The sequence below is a fragment of the Lampetra planeri genome, chromosome 6, assembly GCF_965212315.1.
Source record: "Lampetra planeri chromosome 6, kcLamPlan1.2.h2, whole genome shotgun sequence".
NCBI lineage: Eukaryota > Metazoa > Chordata > Hyperoartia > Petromyzontiformes > Petromyzontidae > Lampetra > Lampetra planeri.
In genome coordinates this window covers 2591611-2614906 of record NC_136112.1, presented here as the reverse complement: position 1 = coordinate 2614906, position 23296 = coordinate 2591611, and the positions used below count along the sequence as shown (strand labels likewise).

Here is a 23296-nt window from a genome sequence, read left to right as displayed (position 1 = left end):
AGGTAGGGGCGGGTGGGTGGGGGCAGGAAGTCGGGGTGGGTGGGTGGGGGCAGGAGATAGTGGTGGGTGGGGGCAGGAGGTAGGGGCGGGTGGGTGGGGGCAGGAGGTCGGGGGTGGGTGGGTGGGGGCAGGAGGTAGTGGTGGGTGGGTGGGTGGGGGCAGGAGTGGGGGCAGGAGGTAGTGGTGGGTGGGTGGGTGGGGGCAGGAGGTAGGGGCGAGTCTGCTTCTCGGGAGGTTCCTGCCTCCACCGAGATGTGTTGGCCATCTCTTGAGACTCACGTGACCGTACAATTGATTCCCACGTGGTGTTGTTGTTGTCGCTGCTGCTGCTGCTTACCTGCTTACAATAACTCGCTCGGCCATATTTATCGTAGTGCATCACTGGGCAGCTGCTTGTCCATGGTTATGGGCTCGCATGTTTGTGTAACCTTAAGATACTTGGGAGTTCGTGTCTCAGTTTATTGGCCCCCCCTCTACCTCCCCCGTCCCCTCTTATCCGCCAAGGTTTTTCCAGTCGGTGTCTCGCCGATCTTGACCTCCTCTGGGATTGACGCGCACTTCACGTGCGTGACGCTACCCCAACTCAACCATGTCTCTCAAATCAATTTGAAGGGCTTTAACCCAGAGGGGCAAAAAAATATATATCAACGAACTATTTATTTTGTATTTTTTACCAGGTAAGGCCCACTGAGCCGTATGGCTTTTTTTTCAGAAGCCACCTGGACACAAATGATAGCCCAACGAAGTGGCTGATCACGTGGAAATGTATAGTAGCCAAATGCTCTAAACGCGTGTGGAAGGTAAAACCGGAGGACGGGGAGAGAGACACGCAAACTCCAAATATACTGCAGCAGGCGTCAGGGTCGGGATCGAACCCACGACCTACTGTAGACCAGGCGAGGTAGTCAACATCTCGCTACTGCGGCGCCCCAAAGGAAAGAGAAAGAGAGCTGCATCAGTGCCTTACCAAAAAAAACCACACACACAAAGCCGCAAAACAAGCCATGCCACATTTGAACCTGATGGCGGTACCCCGGCTCTCGCATAATGTCCGTGATGTAGTCATGTTTAGTCTGTTGATGGTCGGCGATGCGGCAATCGACTCATCTCGACGAGCTGTACACGATGCACCGCCACGGTGCGTTGCGAGCGCTCAGGGTTTCAGCGCAATCGCCCTCGCTGCGTTTCGACATCGCGGAGTGTGGCACCGATTTCGGATTGATTGGTTACCCCAGTCGCGGAGTTAAGTAACACCCCTGGAAACAAAAGTGTCCCAGAAATAAAAAAATAATTGCCTCGGTCATGTTGTATTATTTGGTACCCCGGGGTACCGCCATAAGGCTCCTTTGCCCCGTATCTGGAGGAGGAGGAGGAACGAGGAGGAACGCGGAGGTGGGGGGGGGTGTGACGGAAGCCCCGAAGAGAGAGAACATTATTGGAGGCGGAGCACCAAGAGAGCGGGTGGAGGGGCACCATAAAACAGCTGCTCCAAGACTGCCCGGCGGGGTGTTGTTAACCCGTTGCGGGAAGAGACCGCGAACCTCGTTGCTCCGTCGACGTCGCGTCTCGTTCGAACGAAAAGGGCGACGCCACGAACCTCGACTGGGGGTTGACATCTCGTGCAGAAATAAAGAAAACAAGAGCCTCTTCGAGGCTGGTTGGAGTCCTCCTCCAGGATTATATCGAGGTTCTGATTCTAAGCGCTCCTCGTCCGATTCTTGTTGTAAAAGTCCGGCCCCCAAAACCGCGATGATGCAAACATCGTTGCCGGCATCGTCTTCTGCTGCCGCGCGTTTCATCCGACCGCGCACGGATAAGTTCGCCTCCCTGTTGAAGCTGCCGCAGCTGTTGTTGCTGCAGCTGCTGCTGCTGCTGCAGTTGTGCGTCTTCAACCCTGGCGGGGTCTGCGCCACGCGGGAGAAGAGCGGATCTGGAGACGTGAGCAAGGGCATCGTGAGTGTTTTGATCATCGGTGCCTCTGCGTGTGTCCGCCAGCGCGTGTTTGTGTCTCTTGTATTCTTAGGATCTTTCGGTAAAGTCACGTAGGTAAAAAATTAAAATTAATAAAAGTAAAATAAAAATAAAAATCACGACGTTTCGGAAGCAACACAAGCTTCCGTCTTCAGGTGGAACAGTCACAGCACGATAGCTGTATCAAGTGATTTTAATTTTTTACCTACATGACTTTACCGAAAAAACTAAGAATATGAATCCTTGCAGTCACGAAAGCTTCAAATCTGTGTCTCTTGTCTTTGTGAGTGGAGCGCGCGCCGTGCTGCACAAAGCCGGCGACCCGCGTTCGATTTCGGCTCAGGGCGAACAACGTGGACGACTGTTAGAACCGGTCCTGAGCCCTCCTCCCCCAGGTCGACTCGGCCTCAAATTAGTAACCTGGTGCCACTGGGGAGACAAAGGCGGCCGGGCTTAGTTGTTGGCACACCCAACCCTCTCGCGTGCCGTGCGCTACTCGCTAACAGAACTTGCCCCGGCAGTCTGTTGAGGCTACACGGGGAGATATTTGTCTTTGCACGGCTGTATTTTGCGCTAGACAATATTTAGTGGTAAACTCACTGCGCCACGAACCCGGCGACCCATCAAGTGGCGTGTTTATCTGAACCTGTCCTGTGGGCTCCCCGCTAGATCGACTCAGCCTTAAATGGACTATCTTTGTGTGGTGTGTAAACGTCAGAACTGCGGCTGGGATTTTATTTTTTAATTTTTCTGGCTAAAACTCAGCAAGTTGACGAAGCCGAGAGCACGGGATGGTGGCATCTGACAGTCATCTCGGTCAGTCACACCCCATGGCACCTGATCTCTCGTCCCGTGACCTCCTCTGGCAGCAGCGAGAGTCTCCGTGACGCACGGTGGCCTCTTGGCCTGGCCGAGTGTGCTGCTGCTGCTGCTGATTTCAAAGTCGTGATGCAGTCGCAACAGCCCCTGCGGCAAGCGCAATTGAGGCCGTCATACGAATAATAGGTGTTATAGGCTGCTGTGTGGCCACATTGTGAGCGACGCAGCGAAATAAAACAACGAAATCCATTGATGTATTGTGCTTGCTATGCGCACGTGGGTGCAAGCGGTTGGCGCGCCGCGCTGCGAACCCGTCCGAACCCGAGTTTGACTCTCGCCCGCGGCTACCATCAGTTGTGTGATGACATAACGCGATGAAGTATGGTCAAACTTGCGTCTCACGCGACCGACTCGGCGTGGGAGAGGCCCTCATCCGGCAGTGGATTTGCAAAAAAAGCCCTGGCTCTCACTTGAACGCGTTACCGGCTTAATGGCAATGCACGTTCCAAGGCAAACTTAAAGCGCGCTGGTTATGATGAATCAATTATAAGCCACGTGTTAGATGGGACAGGGTGGCACGTGTTAGACCAAACCAATGCATGAGTTATGTACATGACAAGGGCAGCGGATGAGTGAGTGAATGGTTGAGTGAATGAGTCGATGAATAAATGTATCAATGAATGCGTGAACACATTCAGTGAGCGAGCGAGTGAATGCGCGAGTTAGACGTGAGCGGATGAGTCGTCAAACGAGCGGTTTGGGGTCAGTGAGAGAATGCGTTTGGGGGGGGGGTGCATTGAATGAGCGAACGCTCTCTCTGTGTCTGTGTGTGTCTGTGTGGCTCACAACAATGAGCGGAGCGCCGGGTGGCTAAAGCACAGCAAGTTGGTACAGTAGGGTGCACAGGTGGTGCATCGGCCAGTCATCATCTAAGTCAGTCGACCCGTGGCACCTGCTGGGTCTGCCTCGTGACCTCCTGCCGGCGGGCGTTCGACACTTCACGTGGCCTCAACGTGCACTTAGCCTGGCACAAGCGCCGTGGTGATGTTACCGCCACTTAGTGGCGAATGGCGGTTGTTGTTGTGTGTGGCTGTGTGTGTGTGTCAGTGTGGCTGTGTGTGTGGGTGATGTCGGGGGGAGCGGTAGTGTAGCGGTTAGCGCACTTGCGCTACGAACCTGGCGACCTGGGTTCGATTCCCGCTCACGGCCAGCAGCGTTGACGATTATCTTAGCCGGTCCTGGGCCTCTCCTAGGTCGACTCAGCCTCAAATTATTACCTGGTGCGGTGTGTACAACATCGCCACTCGGGAGACAAAGGCGGCCGGGCGTGGTGTTGGCCCCGCCATCCCCTCGTGTACCGTGCCGGCTAACAGCACTTGCCTCAACAATCTGTTAAGGCTACCCGGGGGATCTTTGTCTTTGTGGGTGATATCATAGCAAAGGACGAGGCGTTCCGCGGGAATGGATCTCTGATCCATTCCCACTGAGGCAGCCAATCAGACGCGAGCATTGATCCGGGATCGCGTGCTTAGCCCATTAAGGCATTAAGACCCCCCCCACTCTGCCCCCCACTTGCTCACCCCCACCACCCCCTACTTAGAGAATCATAAATAATTAAAGTACCAATTTCCCATCACTCTCCCACGTCACCCCCCCCCCCGCCCACCCCTCCCCCATCAGAATGTGCCCGCGGAGTGGCGTCGTGAATGAGGCAATTCATTAATAAAAAAGCCAATCGGTTAATTGAGAAATTAATAAAGTATCTAACTAATTTATTCATTCCCGCCCCCCCCCCCCTTCACTGTTTGAGGAGGCGGTGGCGGCGGCGTCCTCCAAAAAGGGGGATTTCTACTTCCGAAGGGAGATGGAGCGATGGAATCACATTTCATAGTCGGAATTGTGGCGAGTTAGGAGATTGTATTTCGGAGGATTAATAACGTTGCGGGGGGCGGGGGGAGGATCGCGGGGGGGGGGCATTGTGAGAGGTGGCGGATTGGGTGGGGGGGGACAGTGGCTTTTATCCAGCAGCGGATTGACCACGGTGGGCGATGTTTGTTGTCGATGAAAATATTTGACAAATAAAATTCGCTGGATTTGGAAAGCCTCATCGAACTCTTTTTTTTTAGTTTTTTTTTATCCAGGAGGGTGCTGCCGGCAGCATTGATGTTTGGCTATGTGATGTGAACATTCAAGGCTCCGCACAGATGCATGAAAAAATATCCACAGAGGTTTGAGGTGGTCGCATACCTCTGCGGTGGCCGCATACCTCTTAGATTTGCAAGCCCATAACAAAAAAAGTTTTGCTGGCTGGCTGGTGCGAGCGGGCGGGCAAGGGCGCGGTCGTGACGTCACCGCGCACATCTGCGTGATGACATCACCCAGGACTCGTGCGTGCTGACGTCACGCCGCCCCACAACCCCCCCCCCACCCCCTTATTCTCCACGCCGGAAATATATTCCAGCTCAAATGCGTGGGAGTTGCCAAGGTCTCGAAACACAATCCCCGAACTCGCCACGATGGTCCACTCATAGACACCCACACACTTGCACATAGACCCATAGACTTACATAGACGCCCATAGACTTACATGGACACCCATAGACTTACACAGAGGTCCACAGTCGGCAATGCAGAGATTCCCTGTGATAGTATCCCCCTGTTCTTCCTCTCCCACTCCTCATTCATTCATCCTTCCTTCCACGTTTTCATTCCGTGTGTGAATGAGCTATCCGAACGTTCCCATTGTCGCCCAGCGAATGACTTTGCCACAGTCCCGCAAGTGGCGTGAGCGGCGCTGTGTGGCTCCTGCTTGGGTCACAGTTGTAAACGCGGGCGCAAAACGAAACGCTGATTTAAATGATAAGAATGCTCGACTGAAAACTTTCGTGACTGCAGGAATTAATATTCTTCAGTTCTTTCGGTAAAGTCACGTAGGTAGAAATAGAACAAAATAAATCACGACGTTTCGAACGCAACACAAGCCACCGTCTTCAGGTGAAGATCGCGATAGCCGCGATGCCTGCTGCTCGCAGCACGATGTCTGCTGCCTTGTCGCGACTTTCACCTGAAGACGGACGCTTGTATTGCGTTCGAAACGTTGTGATTTATTTTGTTTTATTTCTACCTACGTGACTTTACCGAAAGAACCAAAGTATTATTGGAGAACCCATCTGTCCTCCGATACCCTGACCGACCCCCCCTGCTCTCCCCCCCCCCGCCCCCCCCCAGGACTGGCTGACTCGCTACGGGTACCTCCCGTCTCCCGGCAAGGGGACAGCTCAACTGCAGACACGGGACGGCATCGCGAAAGCGATCAAAGCCATGCAGAGATTCGGGGGCATCCGGGTGACGGGCGAGATGGGTAAAAGACACCGCAGCAATAACCACAACAATAACAACAACAACCGCCGCAATAGCAACAAGCAGAATAACGATTACGTTAAATAACATCCACAATCGCCACAACCACAATGACAAACAACAACCACAGTAACCACATTGATAACAAACAATAACAAACACCACAATAACAAAAGCATAACAACCACAATAACAGCAACCACCACCACAATAACAGCCACAGCAACTTCGCCTGGTATACAGGAGGTCGTGGGTTCGATCCCGACCCTGACGTCTGCTGCTGTATATTTGGAGTTTGCGTGTCTCTCTCTCTCATCATCATCACGGTGGCTAGGAGATGTTAACTACCTCGCCTGGTGTGCAGGAGGTCGTGGGTTCGATCCCGACCCTGACGCTTGCTGCTGTATATTTGGAGTTTGCGTATCTCTCTCTCCGTGGTCGTGTGGATTTATCTCCGGGTCCTCCGGTTTTCCCCCTCCACATTTAGGATCAATTTGGCTGCCGCTATACACTTCCACGTGATGATGATAAGCCCACTTCGTTGAGCTGTCGTTTGCGACAGCCAGCTCGCGTATGGAAATAAGATCCACACAACCTCGTGGTGCCTTACCTGGTTAAAATAATGTAGAAAGTTTTTAGTCTGTTCGGCCGCGCTGGGTGGTGGAGGGCGCATCGCCGCGGAAGGGGCCAACGACGACGATGAATCCCCCCCCCCCGCAGACGCGCAGACGCTGCAGCTCATGTCGAGGCGCCGCTGCTCGCTGCCCGACATGATCGGCACCTCGGAGCTCGTGAAGAGGAGGAGGAGGAGGAGATACGCGCTCTCCGGCGCCGCATGGACCAAACGCGACCTCACCTGGAGGTGAGGCACCTCGTGTTGAGGCCGAGTCGACCTAGAGGGAGGCGATTGGTAGTCCGGACGTCGCGGTTCGTATCGGGAGGAGGGTCGATTCGTCGTGCAGTGGGACCGTCCACTGTCACGTGCCGCTCCCTCTCCTCTCCTTCATCGCCCTTCTCTCTCCCATCTCCCTCTCACTTGAAGATGTTTCTTGTTCACGTGCTTGTTTGTTGCGGTTGCACCCGATTCAAGAGCCGAATGGCTCACAGGGCTACACCTAATAAATATATGAAGTGACAAAAAATTACTGAAAAATCTCCTCCATCGCCTTTCTCTCTCTCCCATCTCCCTCTCGTCTCCCCCCCACACCCCCCCTCCCCTCCCCCTCCCCTCCCCCCATGTAGACTGAACTCCTTCCCGCTGCACGCAGGCCTGGCGGCCGACACGGTGCGCACGCTCATGTCGCTGGCGCTCAAGGCCTGGAGCGACGTGGCCGATGTTCGCTTCCACGAGCGGCCCACGCCGCCCCACGGCTCCCTGTGGGGTCCCCAGGGTTGGCCGCAGCAGCAGCAGCAGCAGCGTCATCAGCCACGAAAGGGGAAGGTGAGACCGCCTCGTTCTTTTTCTCTTCCTCGTTATGTCTCCCCCTCTCTCGTTTATCTCGCCCACCCACCCCCCCCCCCTCTTTCCAACGCGAGACAACGAAGAGGATCTCGCCACGATCCTCTTCGTTGTGTTGCATTCAAAGCCCTCCTCTTCCCTCTGCCACATCTTCCCTTCTTCCCTTGGTACGACCCTTCCTCGAGCGACGACTATATTTTTTATTTTACAAGGTAAAGCCCGCCATAGCTCTTTTTCAGAAGCGACCTGGCTACTAATGACAGCTCAACGAAGTGGATTGCCATCGCGTGGACATGTACAGCAGCCGAATACTCTAAACGCGCAATGTTGATTCTAAATGTGGAGAGGAAGAACCGGAGGACCCAGAAAAAAAAGTCCACGTGACCACGGGGAGAGAGAGTGACACGCAAACTCCAAATATACAGCAGCGGGCGTCAGGGTCGGGATCGAACCCACGACCTCCTGTATACCAGGCGAGGTAGTTAACATCTCCTAGCCACCGTGATGATGATGATGAGAGAGAGAGAGACACTCAAACTCCAAATATACAGCAGCAGGCGTCAGGGTTGGGATCGAACCAACGACCTCCTGTATACCAGGCGAGGTAGTTAACATCTCAAAGCCACCGTGGCACCGCAACCTTTTTTCTCAGCATTAGAGTGTCTGCCGAATACGACGCCGCTCCGATATCACTTCGTGTGCAGATATTGCTCGATAGCTGCAGTAGGGAGTTGAACTCGGGTCGCCGGATTCATTGCGTGATGCACCGGCGGCTGCGTCACCACGCTCGCCGTTTGTTGTTGCTAATCTGATTATTGTTAATATCACGAGTAACATTCATAATAATCAGTGTTTGTTTAAATTATCCAAATGGCATTACACACAGAGGCAATCGTCATCCCCTATTCAGAGTCACCCTCGTGCCCACACAGGGAGAGCTGCCACTGGGGGTGCCCTCTCTTCACATGAGATGAGATGTGATGCGAACGCACTGTGAGACGTCCCGGCGCAAAGGAGGGCGCTCTGTAAAAAAACCAAATCGTTGTCATTGTGGTTGAGGACACGTCGTAACGATCCGGCGAAGTTGTTGTGTCGTGAAATCCTCCACCACCCGACACAGACGATCGTCACGTGGTTAAAGCCTCCGCTCGCCACGCGACAATTTAATTCGTTTGGCCATGTCGGGGTGGCGTGGAGGGTTTTTTTTCACGACACGACAAACTCGACCGGATCATTACGAAGTGTCCGAACCCGCCCAAAAAAAAAAAAACCGATCGATTGACCAACCAACCAATTACGAATCGGAACGTCGGCCGCGAAAACCCTTTCTGCGTTCGACCGTCCGTCCGTGTTGTCGTCACGCGAAGATGCGGAGGAACAACGGCCGAGCGGTGGCAGCGATGGAGCAGCAGCAGGAGGAGGATGCGAGGGAGGTGGACATCGTGGTGGAGTTTGCGCGCTCGGATCACGGCGACGGCTACCCGTTCGACGGGCCGGGCGGCATGCTGGCGCACGCCTTCTTCCCCGGCGAATACTCGGCGGCCGGAGACACGCACTTCGACGACGACGAGACGTGGACGTACGGAAACACGGGTGTGCATCTCCTCCACAGCTCCTCCACAGCTCTTCCACAAACTCCGGCCCGCATCGTCGCGATTCTCTCCGCTGACGCCGGCCCTATGTGGCGGATCCCGGGGAGTGGGGAAGGGGTGGGGTGGGGGGGCGATGGGGAGTTAGAACTATGAACTATTACTTATTTTGCCAGGTAAGGCCTCACTGATCTGTATAGGTCTTTTTCATTAGCGAAGCCACGACCTCCTGCATACCAGGCGAGGTAGTTAACATCTCCGAGCCACCGTGATGATGATGAGAGAGAGAGAGAGACACAAACTCCAAATATACAGCAGGCATCAGGGTCGCGATCGAAACCACGACCTCCTGTATACCTAGCCACTGCGGGTTGATTGCTGCCCCCCCCCCCCGCCGACCCCCGGCCCACCCTTGAGCCTGAGACCCTGAACATGGGTATTTTTAGTGACATTTACCGGTATAAAATGCATTGAGTGGTGTTTATAATTAACACAGGGGCCTCTCCCCACTCCCCCCACCCCTGACTCAGGGCAGTCCCTAGAGCTGCCTCTGCATGGCCCGGGGCACTCCTGCAGTTGAGACTCACATCCGGGTTGCTCTAAATGTGGAGAGGGACAAAACCGGAGGGAACCCGGAGAAAAAAAATCCACGTGACCACGACGGGGAGAGAGACCACACCGAAAACTCCAAATATACGGCAGCAGGTCGTCGGGATTGAAACCACGACCTCCTGCATACCAGGCGAGGTAGTTAACATCTCCTAGCCACCGTGTTGATGATGATGATGAGAGAAAGAGACACGCAAACTCCAAATATACAGCAGGCGTCCCGTTCGGGATCGAACCCACGACCTCCTGCATATCAGGCGAGGTGGTCACCATCTCCGTGTGTGTGCGGGGGACGCAGACGGGTCGGGCACGGACGTGTTCGCCGTGGCCGTGCACGAGTTTGGCCACGCGCTGGGCCTGTCGCACTCCTCCTCCTCCGACTCCATCATGCGCCCGTACTACGCGGGACCTGCCGGGGACCCCACCAAGTACCGGCTCCCCCACGACGACCGAGAGGGCATCTGGAAGCTCTACGGTGAGCGGGAGAGGGGGGGTTAGGGGGCAAGCGGGGGGGGGGGGGAAGTGGGGGGTGGGGGGGGACAAGCGAGGGGGGGGGGGAAAGTGGTAGAGGGCAAGCGGGGGGTGGGTTGGGGGCAAGCGGGGGGGGGGGGGGGTAGGGGGCAAGCGAGGGGGTGGGGGTAGGGTGCAAGCGGGGGGCTGCGGAGGATAGGGGGGCGGGGTGGGTGACTGGAGATATCGGGGGGACTGTGGGTGAGTCACGACGGATCCGCTGCGTCGATCCGAACCGATCCCTGACGGCCGCGTCGGATCCGCTCCGTCGTCGGCAATCGTCGCAAGTCGCGCGCAACGAGCAGTCCGCTCGCGCGGCGGCGCAGCCGATTCGCGACTCATGCTCCCTGGGAGAGAACAGGAGTCGTGAGAGGAGGGTGGACAAAGGCAACGGAAGCGATAGAAGGATCGCCGAACGGCATCTCGCGGCGCGTACGGGAGAGACCCTCTGCCGGCGTCGCCGCTGCGGCTCTCCGTATCTCGGGCTCCGCGATCGACGTTGTTGCTATTGACGCCGCCACCGCCCCCCCTGCTCCCTGCGGCTCGCGGTGATAGCCGCACCGGAGGCCCCGGGGTGGGGAGGGCAAAGGTCAGGCCAGCGAGGCTCTTTAATTAACCTCTGGGACACATGGGGGGGTTCCCGCCGCCTTCCGAGCGAGAGAGCGAGAGGGGGTGGGGTAGATCAGCGCCGCCGCCTACGAGTTGTCCGACGCGTCTTCGGGTTGTGACCGCGTGCCGTTTGGCCCGTTGTCCGACGTTTCGCTCCACGTGCTTATCTACCTCCCCTTCCCGCCCCCCCCCCCCTTCATCCCAGGCCCCAATCGGGCTTCCCCCACTGTGGGGTCTTGGCCGACCGACCTCCCCCAGCATCCTGTCCTGCCCGAACGACCGAAGCTCCCGGTCACAATCCGGTGAGTGCCGCGGGGGGGAGGGGGGGGGGGTGTCAGAGGTCAGAGGTCGACCTCGCGCGAGCCTCAAGGGGGAAGTCGCCGTCATCGTCATCCTGATGGATGATGAAGACTCGACGAGAAGAAAGAAAGACTTCGAATCGACGCCGGGCAACCTCGCTGGCGTCGTAGCGCTCTCGCGACGTCTTTGTTAGAGTTGCGATGCGCAAGCGATGGGCACGTTGAATTTCTTTCGCTTGCACGTAGCCGACCGCGCCAGAAGAAACGAGTGCCTGATGTAAACGTGGGGGGGGGGGGGGGGTGTGAACTACAAGATAAGAGCTGCTTGTTATTGTGCTTAATCTGACATGGATGAAACATTCAACGGTTCCATTATTATGACGACGATGACGACGATTGTTTCCATTATCACGAGATGTTTATAAACGCAACTCCCGATTTCTCAGGCCGAGGACTGACATCCCGGATCGCTGCCACGGACACTTCGACGCCGTCACGCAGATCCGGGGGGAAGCGTTCTTCTTCAAAGGTGACCACCTTCGAGCGAGGCCACGCGGCCATCGCGACCTCCGTCCAGGCCAGGGGTCGGCAAGCAGTCGCTCCGGAGTCACGTGCTGCTCTTTGGCTGCCCCCCCCCCCCCCCTTGCGGCTCCTTAGCTGCCCCCCTCGCGGGCAGCCGTTTTCTGAGACGCAAATCTTCACCGTGATTTCACGTAGAGATAATGAATTGAATGTGGCAGGGAACGGGGTCACTACGGGAAGCCTTGCTGACGACAAAATGTACACACAGTCGAACTGTGTTGTCAAAGAATGACTGAGAGGGGGGGCGGGGGGGGGGGCGGAGGAAACTAAATAGACGCAGTTTATTCCGTAAGCGCGTTTTGTTTATTTGAGTCGGAATGTGTTGTCGTCTGCTGCGTCCCCACTGCTGTGTGTGTGTACAAGCAGCGCTGCGTGCGATGAGGCTCACGAGACTATTTTGGTCAATGACACAAAAGCAAAAGCCAACGGCTCCCTCCTCTCCCTCTTCCTCTTCTTCATTGAAAGGATACCGAACCATGACCCAGGGTGACCCATCCGCAGATACTGCCCCCCCCCCCGCCGCCCCGCTGCTCCTGTCTAACGGCCCTCTCTCACTTCCCCCCCGTTGCGGCAAAGTAAACGCAAGTGTACACAAGTAAAAAGTCCGAGCGAGCGAATCGACCGCGCGTGCCCTTGTTCACGAGCCCCGAGACAGCGGTGGAAGCTCCACATTGCTGCGGTGAGGGCGACAGGTCCATCCACGGGAAAACCAATATTGACGAACTCGCGAAGTGGTGCCTATTTTGTCGACCCCAGAAAGATGATGGGCTGAGTCGGCGCCCCAAACAAGATTTGAGATCTTGTCACCTGCCGCTCTCCCCGCCGCTCTCCCCGCCGCTCTCCCCGCCTCTCTATAAATGGATCACTGTGTGTTGTTTGTGATAGTGGGGGAGGGAGGAGTGGTGGCGCAGCAGTTGCCGTGCTCTCTAAGCCGGCGACCTTCTTGAGTTATGATTTTGGACGCGTCCGTACGACCCAATTAACTTCACCCTCCTCCTCCTCCTCGCAATCGCGTCCCCCTATCCTTTCGCACCCCCTTCCCCCCCGCCCCCTCCTCATCCCCCCCCCCCCCCCGCGTTATCTGTCCTGATCGTTTATTCTCAGAGCCCGTGATGAGATTTCCAGAGCCCTTCGCGTTTAGCGAGGACGGTTCTCGCGACGTGAGATGCTGGGGAGCAGACTTGTTAGGAAGCGCTGTCGGGCGGGTCACGGGTCAAGAGGTCGGCCACCCCCTGAGCCGGCCGCCGCCGAGAGCCTGGGTTCAAATCCGGGCGACGGCACGCGGATTCAATCGGGTGCTCGGAAAATCGAATCGCACATTCGGTTTGTCACTTACAGTGGCTACATTCTCGCTCCCGAGAGATAAAGCTGTCGTCCGTCCGACTGCGGCGCAAACAACATCACGGTTACAACCGGTGGCAGAGGGGCAGGCGGGGAAGTGCTGCCCCCTGCCGTGTTGACCGGAAGTAGCTCTGTGATGTCCAGTTCTGCAGGCCACGTTCGCAGGCACGGTGATGGAGCCCCTTGGAATTGCATTACCTGCAGATGCTCGGATTAGAGAGACATTTTATATTCTACATTTGAAGCTTTCGTGACTGCAAGGATTCATATTCTTAGGTTTTTTTCGGTAAAGTCACGTAGGTAAAAATTTTAAATTAAAATTAATAAAAGTAAAATAAAATAAAAATACAATAAAAATCACGACGTTTCGGAGGCAACACAAGCTTCCGTCTTCAGGTGGAACCGTCACAGCCCGACAGCTGTATCAAGTAAATGAGAGATTACAAGAGATACCACTCCGTATATATAATGGTGACTGTGACGTACGTTTGACGCTGACGGTGCTGTTTGTTGCAGGCTGCTTGGCGTTTTGAGCCCTTTTGGTGGTGGGGGGGCAGGGTGGGCCTGTACGTTTAAAATAAATCGCTGCACCATCGATATCGACGCGTCGGCTGTCGTGGGCCAGCGTTACGATCCGTAATGCAAAAACACACAATTACGAATCGCTTGATATTGCTCAACAAGAATCATCAGGGTAACCTTTTTTTTTATCTTGACGGCTTTCGATTTGACGTTCCGCCGGTACTTTTTGCTTTAAGCTTGGCCGTCGTCGGTGCGCTGCGGGCCGGGTTAACAGTGACGGCTGTGACCTCACCCACCCTGTGACCCCTACCCCCCACCGCCCCACCTCTGGCAGGCCGCTACTTCTGGAGGCGGATGGCCGAGGGGCATCTGGTGTCGCTGCAGCCGGCGCAGATCGAGCGCTTCTGGAAGGGCTTCCCCAGCCACGTCGACAAGATCGACGCCATTTATGAGCGCCATGACGACCACCGCATCCTCTTCTTCAGAGGTGACCCCCCCCCCCGCCTCACCCCCCCTCACCCCGTCCCTCACCCCGCGCCCCCGCCATCCACACCGCGTGACCTGCGACCTTACGATTCGCCGGTCACCGATCGGTGTTCATCGATGGCGATTAGTCGTGAGATCCGAGCGTCGGTTTTTGTTCGCCGGTAAGACGATCCGCACTTCTTCCTGGGGGTTCAGCCACGTGGTGGCCTGAACGGTCTTGTCGGGCGGTGGAGGGTTCGGCGTCAAGAATTTTCGCACCATCACGAGGTGGCCTCACCAGGAAACGAATACGGATGGCAATCGGTCGTTACCACGCGTCGCAGCCTCCTCTTCCTCGACGGTGACCCCCCCATGACCTGTCATCGTCATCATCATCATCATCATCAGCAGCAGCAGCAGCAGCCACGATCGCCGGCTGACGTCGCCGGATCTGTTGGTGCGTCGACCGCCGGCTCCTCCACTTCCACTCGCGTCCCAGCGCACCAGAAATAATTATGGTGGTTTCGGTTTAAATAATTACAGTCATTAGAATAATGATCAAGTGTTAGATTGCACGAGGCAGCTTCTTCCTCACGACGCCACATGTATTTATAGCATCCAATTATCCCCCCCCCTCCCCCTTGTGAAACGCGTGCCCATTTCGATGGCACACGCACAGACAGATCAGTCCGGAGAAAAAACAACAAATAAACTTGAGGCATGGTCACAGAACGTCGGAACGACACGAGGCATCGTGTTGTGCATCGGATCGATCCGCAAACAGGATGCGATGTCTCGGACGTGACGCCACTCCCGTGGTTTTCCCCTTCCAACCGCGGCGTCGCGTGGCCTGCATCGCGTGGCACCACGATCGTCGGCGGCGACGTCGTCTCACGTAGGGCAAGGGAAGAGCGACACGGGAAACTTTTCTCCGAAATCCGAAATGCTCCGACCCGAACTCACCCCGAACGCGCTGCGCGTTGTCAATCCGCCGCCGGACGAGGGCCTCTCCCCCGCGCCACCGCCGCCACGCTCTCGCAATCCCGCGGTCTCGCAGCCGGTCTCCGTCTCCACCGCGGCTGGGCTCGAATTGTGACACCCGCAGCACGCGGGATTTCACCCGAGCCGTGTTGGGTTGGAGGCCGTCGGTGGGATTGGTGGAGCACGCAGCCCGGGCGTGGTGGACGCTGCGTTAAAAGGGCTTCGTGGCTCATCGGATTCCTCCGGTCTCAATATTCTGATTCTGAACGAGTTGCGCCGCGGTAGCGACGGCGGTGACGGCGGGGGGGGGGGGGGGGGTGTGGCGGTGGCGACGGCGACGCCGGCGGCAGCCGCCGCGTTTCTTAAACGAGTTCTTCTCTTTTTTTTCTTTCCGCGCCGGCGATCGTTAATGAGACGGCGAGAAAGCTCCTCGCGGCTCGGAACTTAAACGACTGGGACAGATATCGGGAGGGGGACTTCGTTTCCGAGAGACACACACGCAGAGAGAGAGAGAGAGAAAAAAGTAGAACATTTTTATTTTTACTTTAAACAAACGTCCAATTGGGGCCGTTTCAGGGGAATTAAAGATGACAAGGCTGGGTCGCCTGCGACGGCGAGCCAGTGCCGGGGGCCCGATGCGTTTACGTAATGTAACTTGAAAAAGTCAAACGGGATTTTCATCAAGCAAACATTTTAAGAAAATAAAATTATTACCAATTCCCGCAAGGCTGAAAAGATGATGGTTTGCTTTGGCTCTCGGTGCTGGATTAACACACCCCCCCCCCCGATATAATTTGGCAACAGCCACAAACGAGAGAGAAACGGAGGGATCTTAATTTTTGAACCGACGAGAGAGAGAGCGCCGGTTGAAAGTGGAAATCCCGTCTCTTCATCGAGGGAGAATCTGGGCCGCAGTGAAAACCCTCGCTAACGTCGCAGGGAAAACTCTCGTTAACGTCGCAGGGAAAACTCTCGCTAACGTCGCAGGGAAAACTCTCGCTAACGTCGCAATGAAAACTCTCACTAACGTCGCAGGGAAAACTCTCGCTAACGTCGCAGGGAAAACTCTCGCTAACGTCGCAGTGAAAACTCTCGCTAACGTCGCAGTGAAAACTCTCGCTAACGTCGCAGGGAAGACTCTCGCTAACGTCGCAGGGAAAACTCTCGCTAACGTCGCAGGGAAAACTCTCGCTAACGTCGCAATGAAAACTCTCACTAACGTCGCAGGGAAAACTCTCGCTAACGTCGCAGGGAAAACTCTCACTAACGTCGCAATGAAAACTCTCGCTAACGTCGCAGGGAAAACTCTCGCTAACGTCGCAGGGAAAACTCTCACTAACGTCGCAATGAAAACTCTCGCTAACGTCGCAGGGAAAACTCTCGCTAACATCGCAGGGAAAACTCTCACTAACGTCGCAATGAAAACTCTCGCTAACGTCGCAGGGAAAACTCTCACTAACGTCGCAGTGAAAACTCTCACTAACGTCGCAGGGAAAACTCTCGCTAACGTCGCAGGGAAAACTCTCGCTAACGTCGCAGTGAAAACTCTCGCTAACGTCGCAGGGAAAACTCTCGCTAACGTCGCAGGGAAAACTCTCGCTAACGTCGCAGGGAAAACTCTCGCTAACGTCGCAGGGAAAACTCTCGCTAACGTCGCAGGGAAAACTCTCGTTAACGTCGCAGGGAAAACTCTCGTTAACGTCGCAGGGAAAACTCTCGCTAACGTCGCAGGGAAAACTCTCGTTAACGTCGCAGGGAAAACTCTCGCTAACGTCGCAGTGAAAACTCTCGCTAACGTCGCAGTGAAAACTCTCGCTAACGTCGCAGGGAAAACTCTCGCTAACGTCGCAGGGAAAACTCTCGCTAACGTCGCAGGGAAAACTCTCGCTAACGTCGCAGGGAAAACTCTCGTTAACGTCGCAGGGAAAACTCTCGTTAACGTCGCAGGGAAAACTCTCGCTAACGTCGCAGGGAAAACTCTCGTTAACGTCGCAGGGAAAACTCTCGCTAACGTCGCAGTGAAAACTCTCGCTAACGTCGCAGTGAAAACTCTCGCTAACGTCGCAGGGAAAACTCTCGCTAACGTCGCAGTGAAAACTCTCGTTAACGTCGCAGTGAAAACTCTCGCTAACGTCGCAGTGAAAACTCTCGCTAACGTCGCAGTGAAAACTCTCGTTAACGTCGCAGGGAAAACTCTCGCTAACGTCGCAGGGAAAACTCTCGCTAACGTCGCAGGGAAAACTCTCGCTAACGTCGCAGTGAAAACTCTCGTTAACGTCGCAGTGAAAACTCTCACTAACGTCGCAGTGAAAACTCTCGCTAACGTCGCAGTGAAAACTCTCGCTAACGTCGCAGTGAAAACTCTCGTTAACGTCGCAGGGAAAACTCTCGCTAACGTCGCAGGGAAAACTCTCGCTAACGTCGCAGGGAAAACTCTCGCTAACGTCGCAGTGAAAACTCTCGCTAACGTCGCAGGGAAAACTCTCGCTAACGTCGCAGGGAAAACTCTCACTAACGTCGCAGGGAAAACTCTCACTAACGTCGCAGGGAAAACTCTCGCTAACGTCGCAGGGAAAACTCTCACTAACGTCGCAGGGAAAACTCTCACTAACGTCGCAGGGAAAACTCTCACTAACGTCGCAGGGAAAACTCTCACTAACGTCGCAGGGAAAACTCTCGCTAACGTCGCAGGGAAAACTCTCACTAACGTCGCAGGGAAAACTCTCGCTAACGTCGCAATGAAAACTCTCACTAACGTCGCAGGGAAAACTCTCGCTAACGTCGCAGGGAAAACTCTCACTAACGTCGCAGGGAAAACTCTCGCTAACGTCGCAGGGAAAACTCTCGCTGACGTCGCAGGGAAAACTCTCACTAACGTCGCAGTGGCGCGCCGTCGTGCACCATAAATTAACTCCTGAAAAGGTAAACAAAGGCAAAGGCGCAGCCCTGCAACTGCTGTGCTCGCGCCGCCGTTGGCGGGAAGGGGGGTTCTCCACTTCGAGGGAGCTCTAGAGAGAGACCCTCTGCGGGGGGGGTTGTAAACAAACACAAAACCATGACCCCCACCACCACCACCTCCACCTCCCACCCACCACGCAGGTCACGAGTACTGGGTCTTTCGTGACAACCAAATGATGGACGGCTACCCGCGCCCGGTGACGGACTTCGGGCTGCCAGAGTCCGGCGTCGACGCGGCCTTCGTGTGGGAGCACAACGGGAAGACGTACTTCTTCAAGGGCTCCAACTACTGGCGCTACGACGACCGCGAGCGCAGGATGGACCCGGGCTACCCCAAGGACACGAGCCTGTGGAAGGGCGTCCCTCAGCACGTGGACGCCATGAGCTGGACCGACGGTGAGCGCGCGGCTGCTCAGCTGACCGCTCATAGCGGTGGCGGTGGAGTGAACCAACACGTCACGATGTAGGACGACAGAGCTTTGGGGAAATTGTCGGCGCCCGTCTTGTGTCTGCCCGGCGCTTTGTGAACGGTGGTTGATCAGAGGCGGGGGGTGTTCGTCAACGGGACACGGGGAATTCCCGTGGTCTGTCAGCAAGGGGTGGCGATACTTGCCGCTGTGTATACTCCCGAATGAGTCATTTGCGGTGTCATTTATTTCAAACTTGACACAGTTGAACCATGAAGCGGGCACACTGAGCGAGCGTCCAATTTCCGCATTCGCGTAAATAATCGTGTTCGTAGCAGCAGCAACAACAGCCGCAGCAAATTCATCCCGTTACCCCACGGGGTTATCCGCTGGTATCGGACGCCACTTCATTGTCACTCCTATTATCCGTGATTTTTTTTTTCCGCGGGGAAGAGGAGTCGCATGGCAAATTCGGCCGCAAAGTTTTGATCCCGCGGGCAAGAGGAGTAAAATTGCGGATAATAGGATCCTTGTCCCGCCACGTGACGGCGGATAAGAGGATCGGGTTCCCCCGGTATTACCGTGCACGCGCAAACCCACGTGTCAATGCACCGCTGGATGAAGTTCCCCTCCGTGCCGCGTCGGTCATCGTGGGGGCGGGTCGTTCGACCATACTTCACCACGCTTCGTCGGTGTGTGTTGGCGAAGGCAGGGGGGCATAGGAGTACGGTACGACGGTGGTGTGCCCCATGAAAGCCCTGTCCAGGCTCAAATCCCTGCTGAGCTTCGGAGATCTGAAAACCGGGCGGATCCCATTCCCGGCGTGTTACAGCTACAGGCCTATGACAAACGTGGCGAGATGTTAACTACCTCACCTGGTTCGCAGCACGTGTTACGGGTTCAATCTCGACCCTGACGCCTGCTGTATATTTGGAGTTTGCGTGTGTGTCACTCTCCCAGTGGTCGCGTGGATTTTTCGGCCGCTATAAATTTCAGAATGACGACGGCGAAAAGCCCACTTCGTTTGGGCGATCATTCGTGGCCCAGGTCGTCTCTGAAATATATCTCTATAGCTCAGTGGGTGAGGGGCCATACCTGCTAAAATAACTAAAACATTTCGTTTAGTTTAAAAATTAAGAAAAATGTGTTTAGTTTAGAAAAAAAACCATTTGTTTAGTTTAGAAAATGTTAAATTTTTGTCTAGTTGAGAAAAAAAAACCACGTGGTTTAGTTTGAGTCGACGGTTGATGGTGACCGATGCCACCAGCGCCAGCAGCGGGACGTCCGCGCCGGTGACGCCTCCGGCTCCTCCGGCTCGTCTCTCGCACGTTGAAAATCAACGTCACGCGTTGAAGAGAGCATGTGGCTGCTCTGAATGTCCACGTGACGATGAGGAGCCTCTCCCGGCGCGCTATCAATTGCGATGGTCCGGTCGCGTCTGAAAGAGAGAGCCATCCAGCTCGGTGGGCCCTCACCCGGTAAGACAAAAAATAGTTTAATGTTACAAATAATCATCGTTACTTGTGTCGACCGCGCGCAGGCCACACCTATTTCTTCAAGGGCCACCACTACTGGAAGTTCATGGACCAGAGCCTCGAGGTGGAGCGCGGGTACCCCAAGTCCATCGCCAACGACTGGATTGCACTGCAACCTCGCCGAGCCTCCGGCGCCCCGACGCCCCCGGCGGCCCGGGAGACGTTCCCGAGCGCGGCGGCGGCGGCGGCGGCGACGAGAGGCACGGCGTGCGGTGCCAGTGCGAGATGTCGTCGGGGGGCCCGGCGTGGAGCCGTCCGGCTGGCGCCGCCCTCCTTGGTCTCCTCCTCCTCCTCCTCCCCGCGGTGGCGGCGGCGCTGGCCCCGTCGCTGGTGCTGTCGGCCGCCCCCTGAGGCGGGCGGGCGGGCGGGCGGCCTGGCGCGCCACGATGCGCTGGCGAGGTTTCCGGAGCGATCGTTGCTGGCGACGCGTTTGCCGGAGGGCGGTTTGTGTGAGCTCGCCACGGTGGGGGTCACGGTCGGGGTCACGGCGCTCATCACGGTGGGGGTCACGGCGGGGGTCACGGTGCTCACCATGGTGGGGTCCCAGTGGGGGTCACGGTGCTCATCATTGCGGGGGTCACGGTGGGGGTCACGGTGCTCACCACTGCGGGGGTCACGGTGGGGGTCACGGTGGGGTCCCGGTGGGGGTCATGGTGCTCACGGTGGAGGTCACGGTGCTCATCACGGCGGGGTCACGGTGGGGGTCACGGTGCTCACCACTGGAGGGGTCCCGGTGGGGGTCCCGGTGGGGGTCCCGGTGGGGGTCTCGGTGGGGGTCACGGTGGGGGTCCCGGTGGGGGTCCCGGTGCTCGCACCGCTGGAAGCCAGACTCGAGTGAGACAGAATTCAGGGAAATGCAGACACGGAGAGCGTGAAGTTGTCTCAGCACGGCTCACGCCGGCTGCCTCGTCGTCATCTCTGCTGACGATAACTACTTCTCTACTGCGGTGTAGAGCTTCTGTACAAAATAATCTGGTGGGGTGGGGTGGCTGTGCGGGGGGGGGGGGGGGGGGGGGCAGCTGTGGGGGGGGGGGGGGGGGGTTACCGTGGGGGGGGGGGGGGGGGGAGAGGTTTTGCGGTGCCGGGGGGCGGCCGTTGAGTTACCGAGTCGCTGTTCGTCGTCCGCAACAAGCGACCGGTGACCGTCGCCCTGGCCGCCGTCAGCCTGGTCTGTCGCCGTGCGCGGATCGACGCGGCGTCCGACGTTTCGCACCGGCTGCACGTGCAGGAAACGTGCCTAACAATTTTCAGTTTTTTTCTATTTTTGTTCTAATCGTACAGTATTATAAGTGGCGGCGGAAAACGGGGAGGGGGCGACGGGGGGGGGGGGGGGGTGGGGGGGGAGTGGGGGGGGGTCGGGGAGGGTGGGGGGTGGAGGAGGTGCTGATGGCAGGCAGCGTGACGGCGCGGTGGAGAGTTTCCTCGAGAAAAGCACCAATGTATGCAAGCGTGCAAATAATGATACGCGCGTCACGTGTACCCGTATGCAATTGTTAGCTTAGTTCGAACGAATGAGACCACGTGTAGAAGTGAGACACGCATAACCCTCTAGACGACGACGATGATGATGATATAATAATAAAGAATTAGAATGTAGATTCATAATCCGCCCTTAAATAACGGAATCTCCTGAGCTCCGCGCGTGTGAAGGATGAAGTGACAAATATGTATGGAGCTAAGTGGGCCTTAGCTGGTAAAATAAAACATCTTTTAGTTTTATAGTTTTTAGACTTGGGGGGGGGGCACCGTGGCTGTATCACTTAAAGCGAGGACGGAAATAGACACTAACAGAAGGCAGGAGGAGGTGAGATCGGGAAGACAACGGTGATTCGCTCCGTCGGCGTAAGGACTGTTTGTTATTTCCTGCTTGCATGCTTCTTCAGTTGTCCAACGCGTGACCAACACGTGACCGTTCAATAAGTGACCCTTCGACGCGTGACCATTCAACACGTGACCGTTCAACACGTGACTGACGTGTGTCATCCCGCGCTGCTTGGTTTCTCCGCGCCAGCCCCTGGCACCTGCTCCGCATGGTGATCCACTCATCCGAGGGCTGGCCAGGCTCTAGACCTGCTTGGCTTCCGAGATCCTCGGCATTGCCACTTGTATCTGGCCCTTGGTTCCACGCACACGCACGCACGCACACGCACGCACCACCTGGCGTACACGAAAGACATGGGCTATTTCTGAAGACTCGACGCGTATAAGCTTCCTGCTGCTTAAGCTGCATTCAAATATCATGTCGCGTGGCCTGAATGTTGCGTTAACGTTAAAACTGTATTTACCGAGTGATGGTGAAATCCACTGTTGTATGAAGTGAAGGGCCACGAGGGGGGGTGACGGAATTGGGTGATCGCCGGGTTCACATCGCGACGCGCTAACCGATGCACCACCGCTCCTCTCTCCCACCCAGTATTAACACTACTCGCAAAGTAAATACAATCCACGGTGGTGGTGATGATGATGATGATGATTCAGGGATTGCTTTGACAAGTCGTCTTCGCAATCGGTTAAATCAATTTTTATTCGTTTTTTTTTTTACAAAAATAAAATTTGCGTTTCGTCGGCAAACGAGCGACGTCGGTTTATTTCCGTGGCTGCGTTGGGCAATAATTAACATTAATTAACCACGCGCGCCCAGAGCTGCACCCGCTCGCGCTTGTTTCGTGATGATGTCGCGGTGTCTGCGGTGCGAGGCGTCACCGGCACGGACGTCTAGCTGCTGGCGCTGGTGGCAACGGTCGCCATATAACCGTAGACTCAAACTAAACCACATTTTTTTTCTCAACTAGACAAAATTTCAAATTTTCTAAACTAAAATGTTTTATTTTTATTTTCTAAACAATTTTTTTTATTTTCTAAACTAAACACATTTTTTTAATTTTCTAAACTAAACAAATTTTTTTCGTTATTTTACCAGGTATGCCCCCCCATCCACTGTGATACGGAGATATATTTCAGAGACGACCTGGGCCACGAATTATCGCCCAAACGAAGTGGGCTTTTCGTCGTCGTTTGGAAATTAATAGCGGCCGAAATTTTTCTCCGAACGCGCGTTGATACTGAACGCGGAGGGGAACAAAACCGGAGGAAAATCCACGCGACCACGGGGAGAGAGACACGCAGACTCCAAATAGACAGTCGTCAGGGTCCGGATCGAACCCACGACCTCCTGTGTACTGGGCGAGGTAGTTAACATCTCACGCGGCTTGCCTTGAGCCATGCGCTAACCACGACGCCACCGCTCTCCGCAACAAAGACAAAGATACCCCTGGTAGAC

At 55.8% G+C, this 23296-nt stretch overlaps 1 protein-coding gene across 1 annotated transcript; it reads left to right on the top strand.

Moving 5' to 3' along the window:
- Window positions 1-1365: 1365 nt before the first annotated feature.
- LOC144719388 (matrix metalloproteinase-17-like) lies at window positions 1366-20454 on the top strand. The gene is given in 13 exon segments (XM_078595261.1): window positions 1366-1953; window positions 6019-6151; window positions 6871-7012; window positions 7393-7591; window positions 8977-9202; window positions 10106-10282; window positions 11132-11228; window positions 11672-11754; window positions 14005-14157; window positions 18216-18470; window positions 20022-20119; window positions 20121-20150; window positions 20152-20454. Coding segments are annotated over 13 exon segments (2013 nt in total). The 5' UTR covers window positions 1366-1749; the 3' UTR covers window positions 20368-20454.
- Window positions 20455-23296: the final 2842 nt, after the last annotated feature.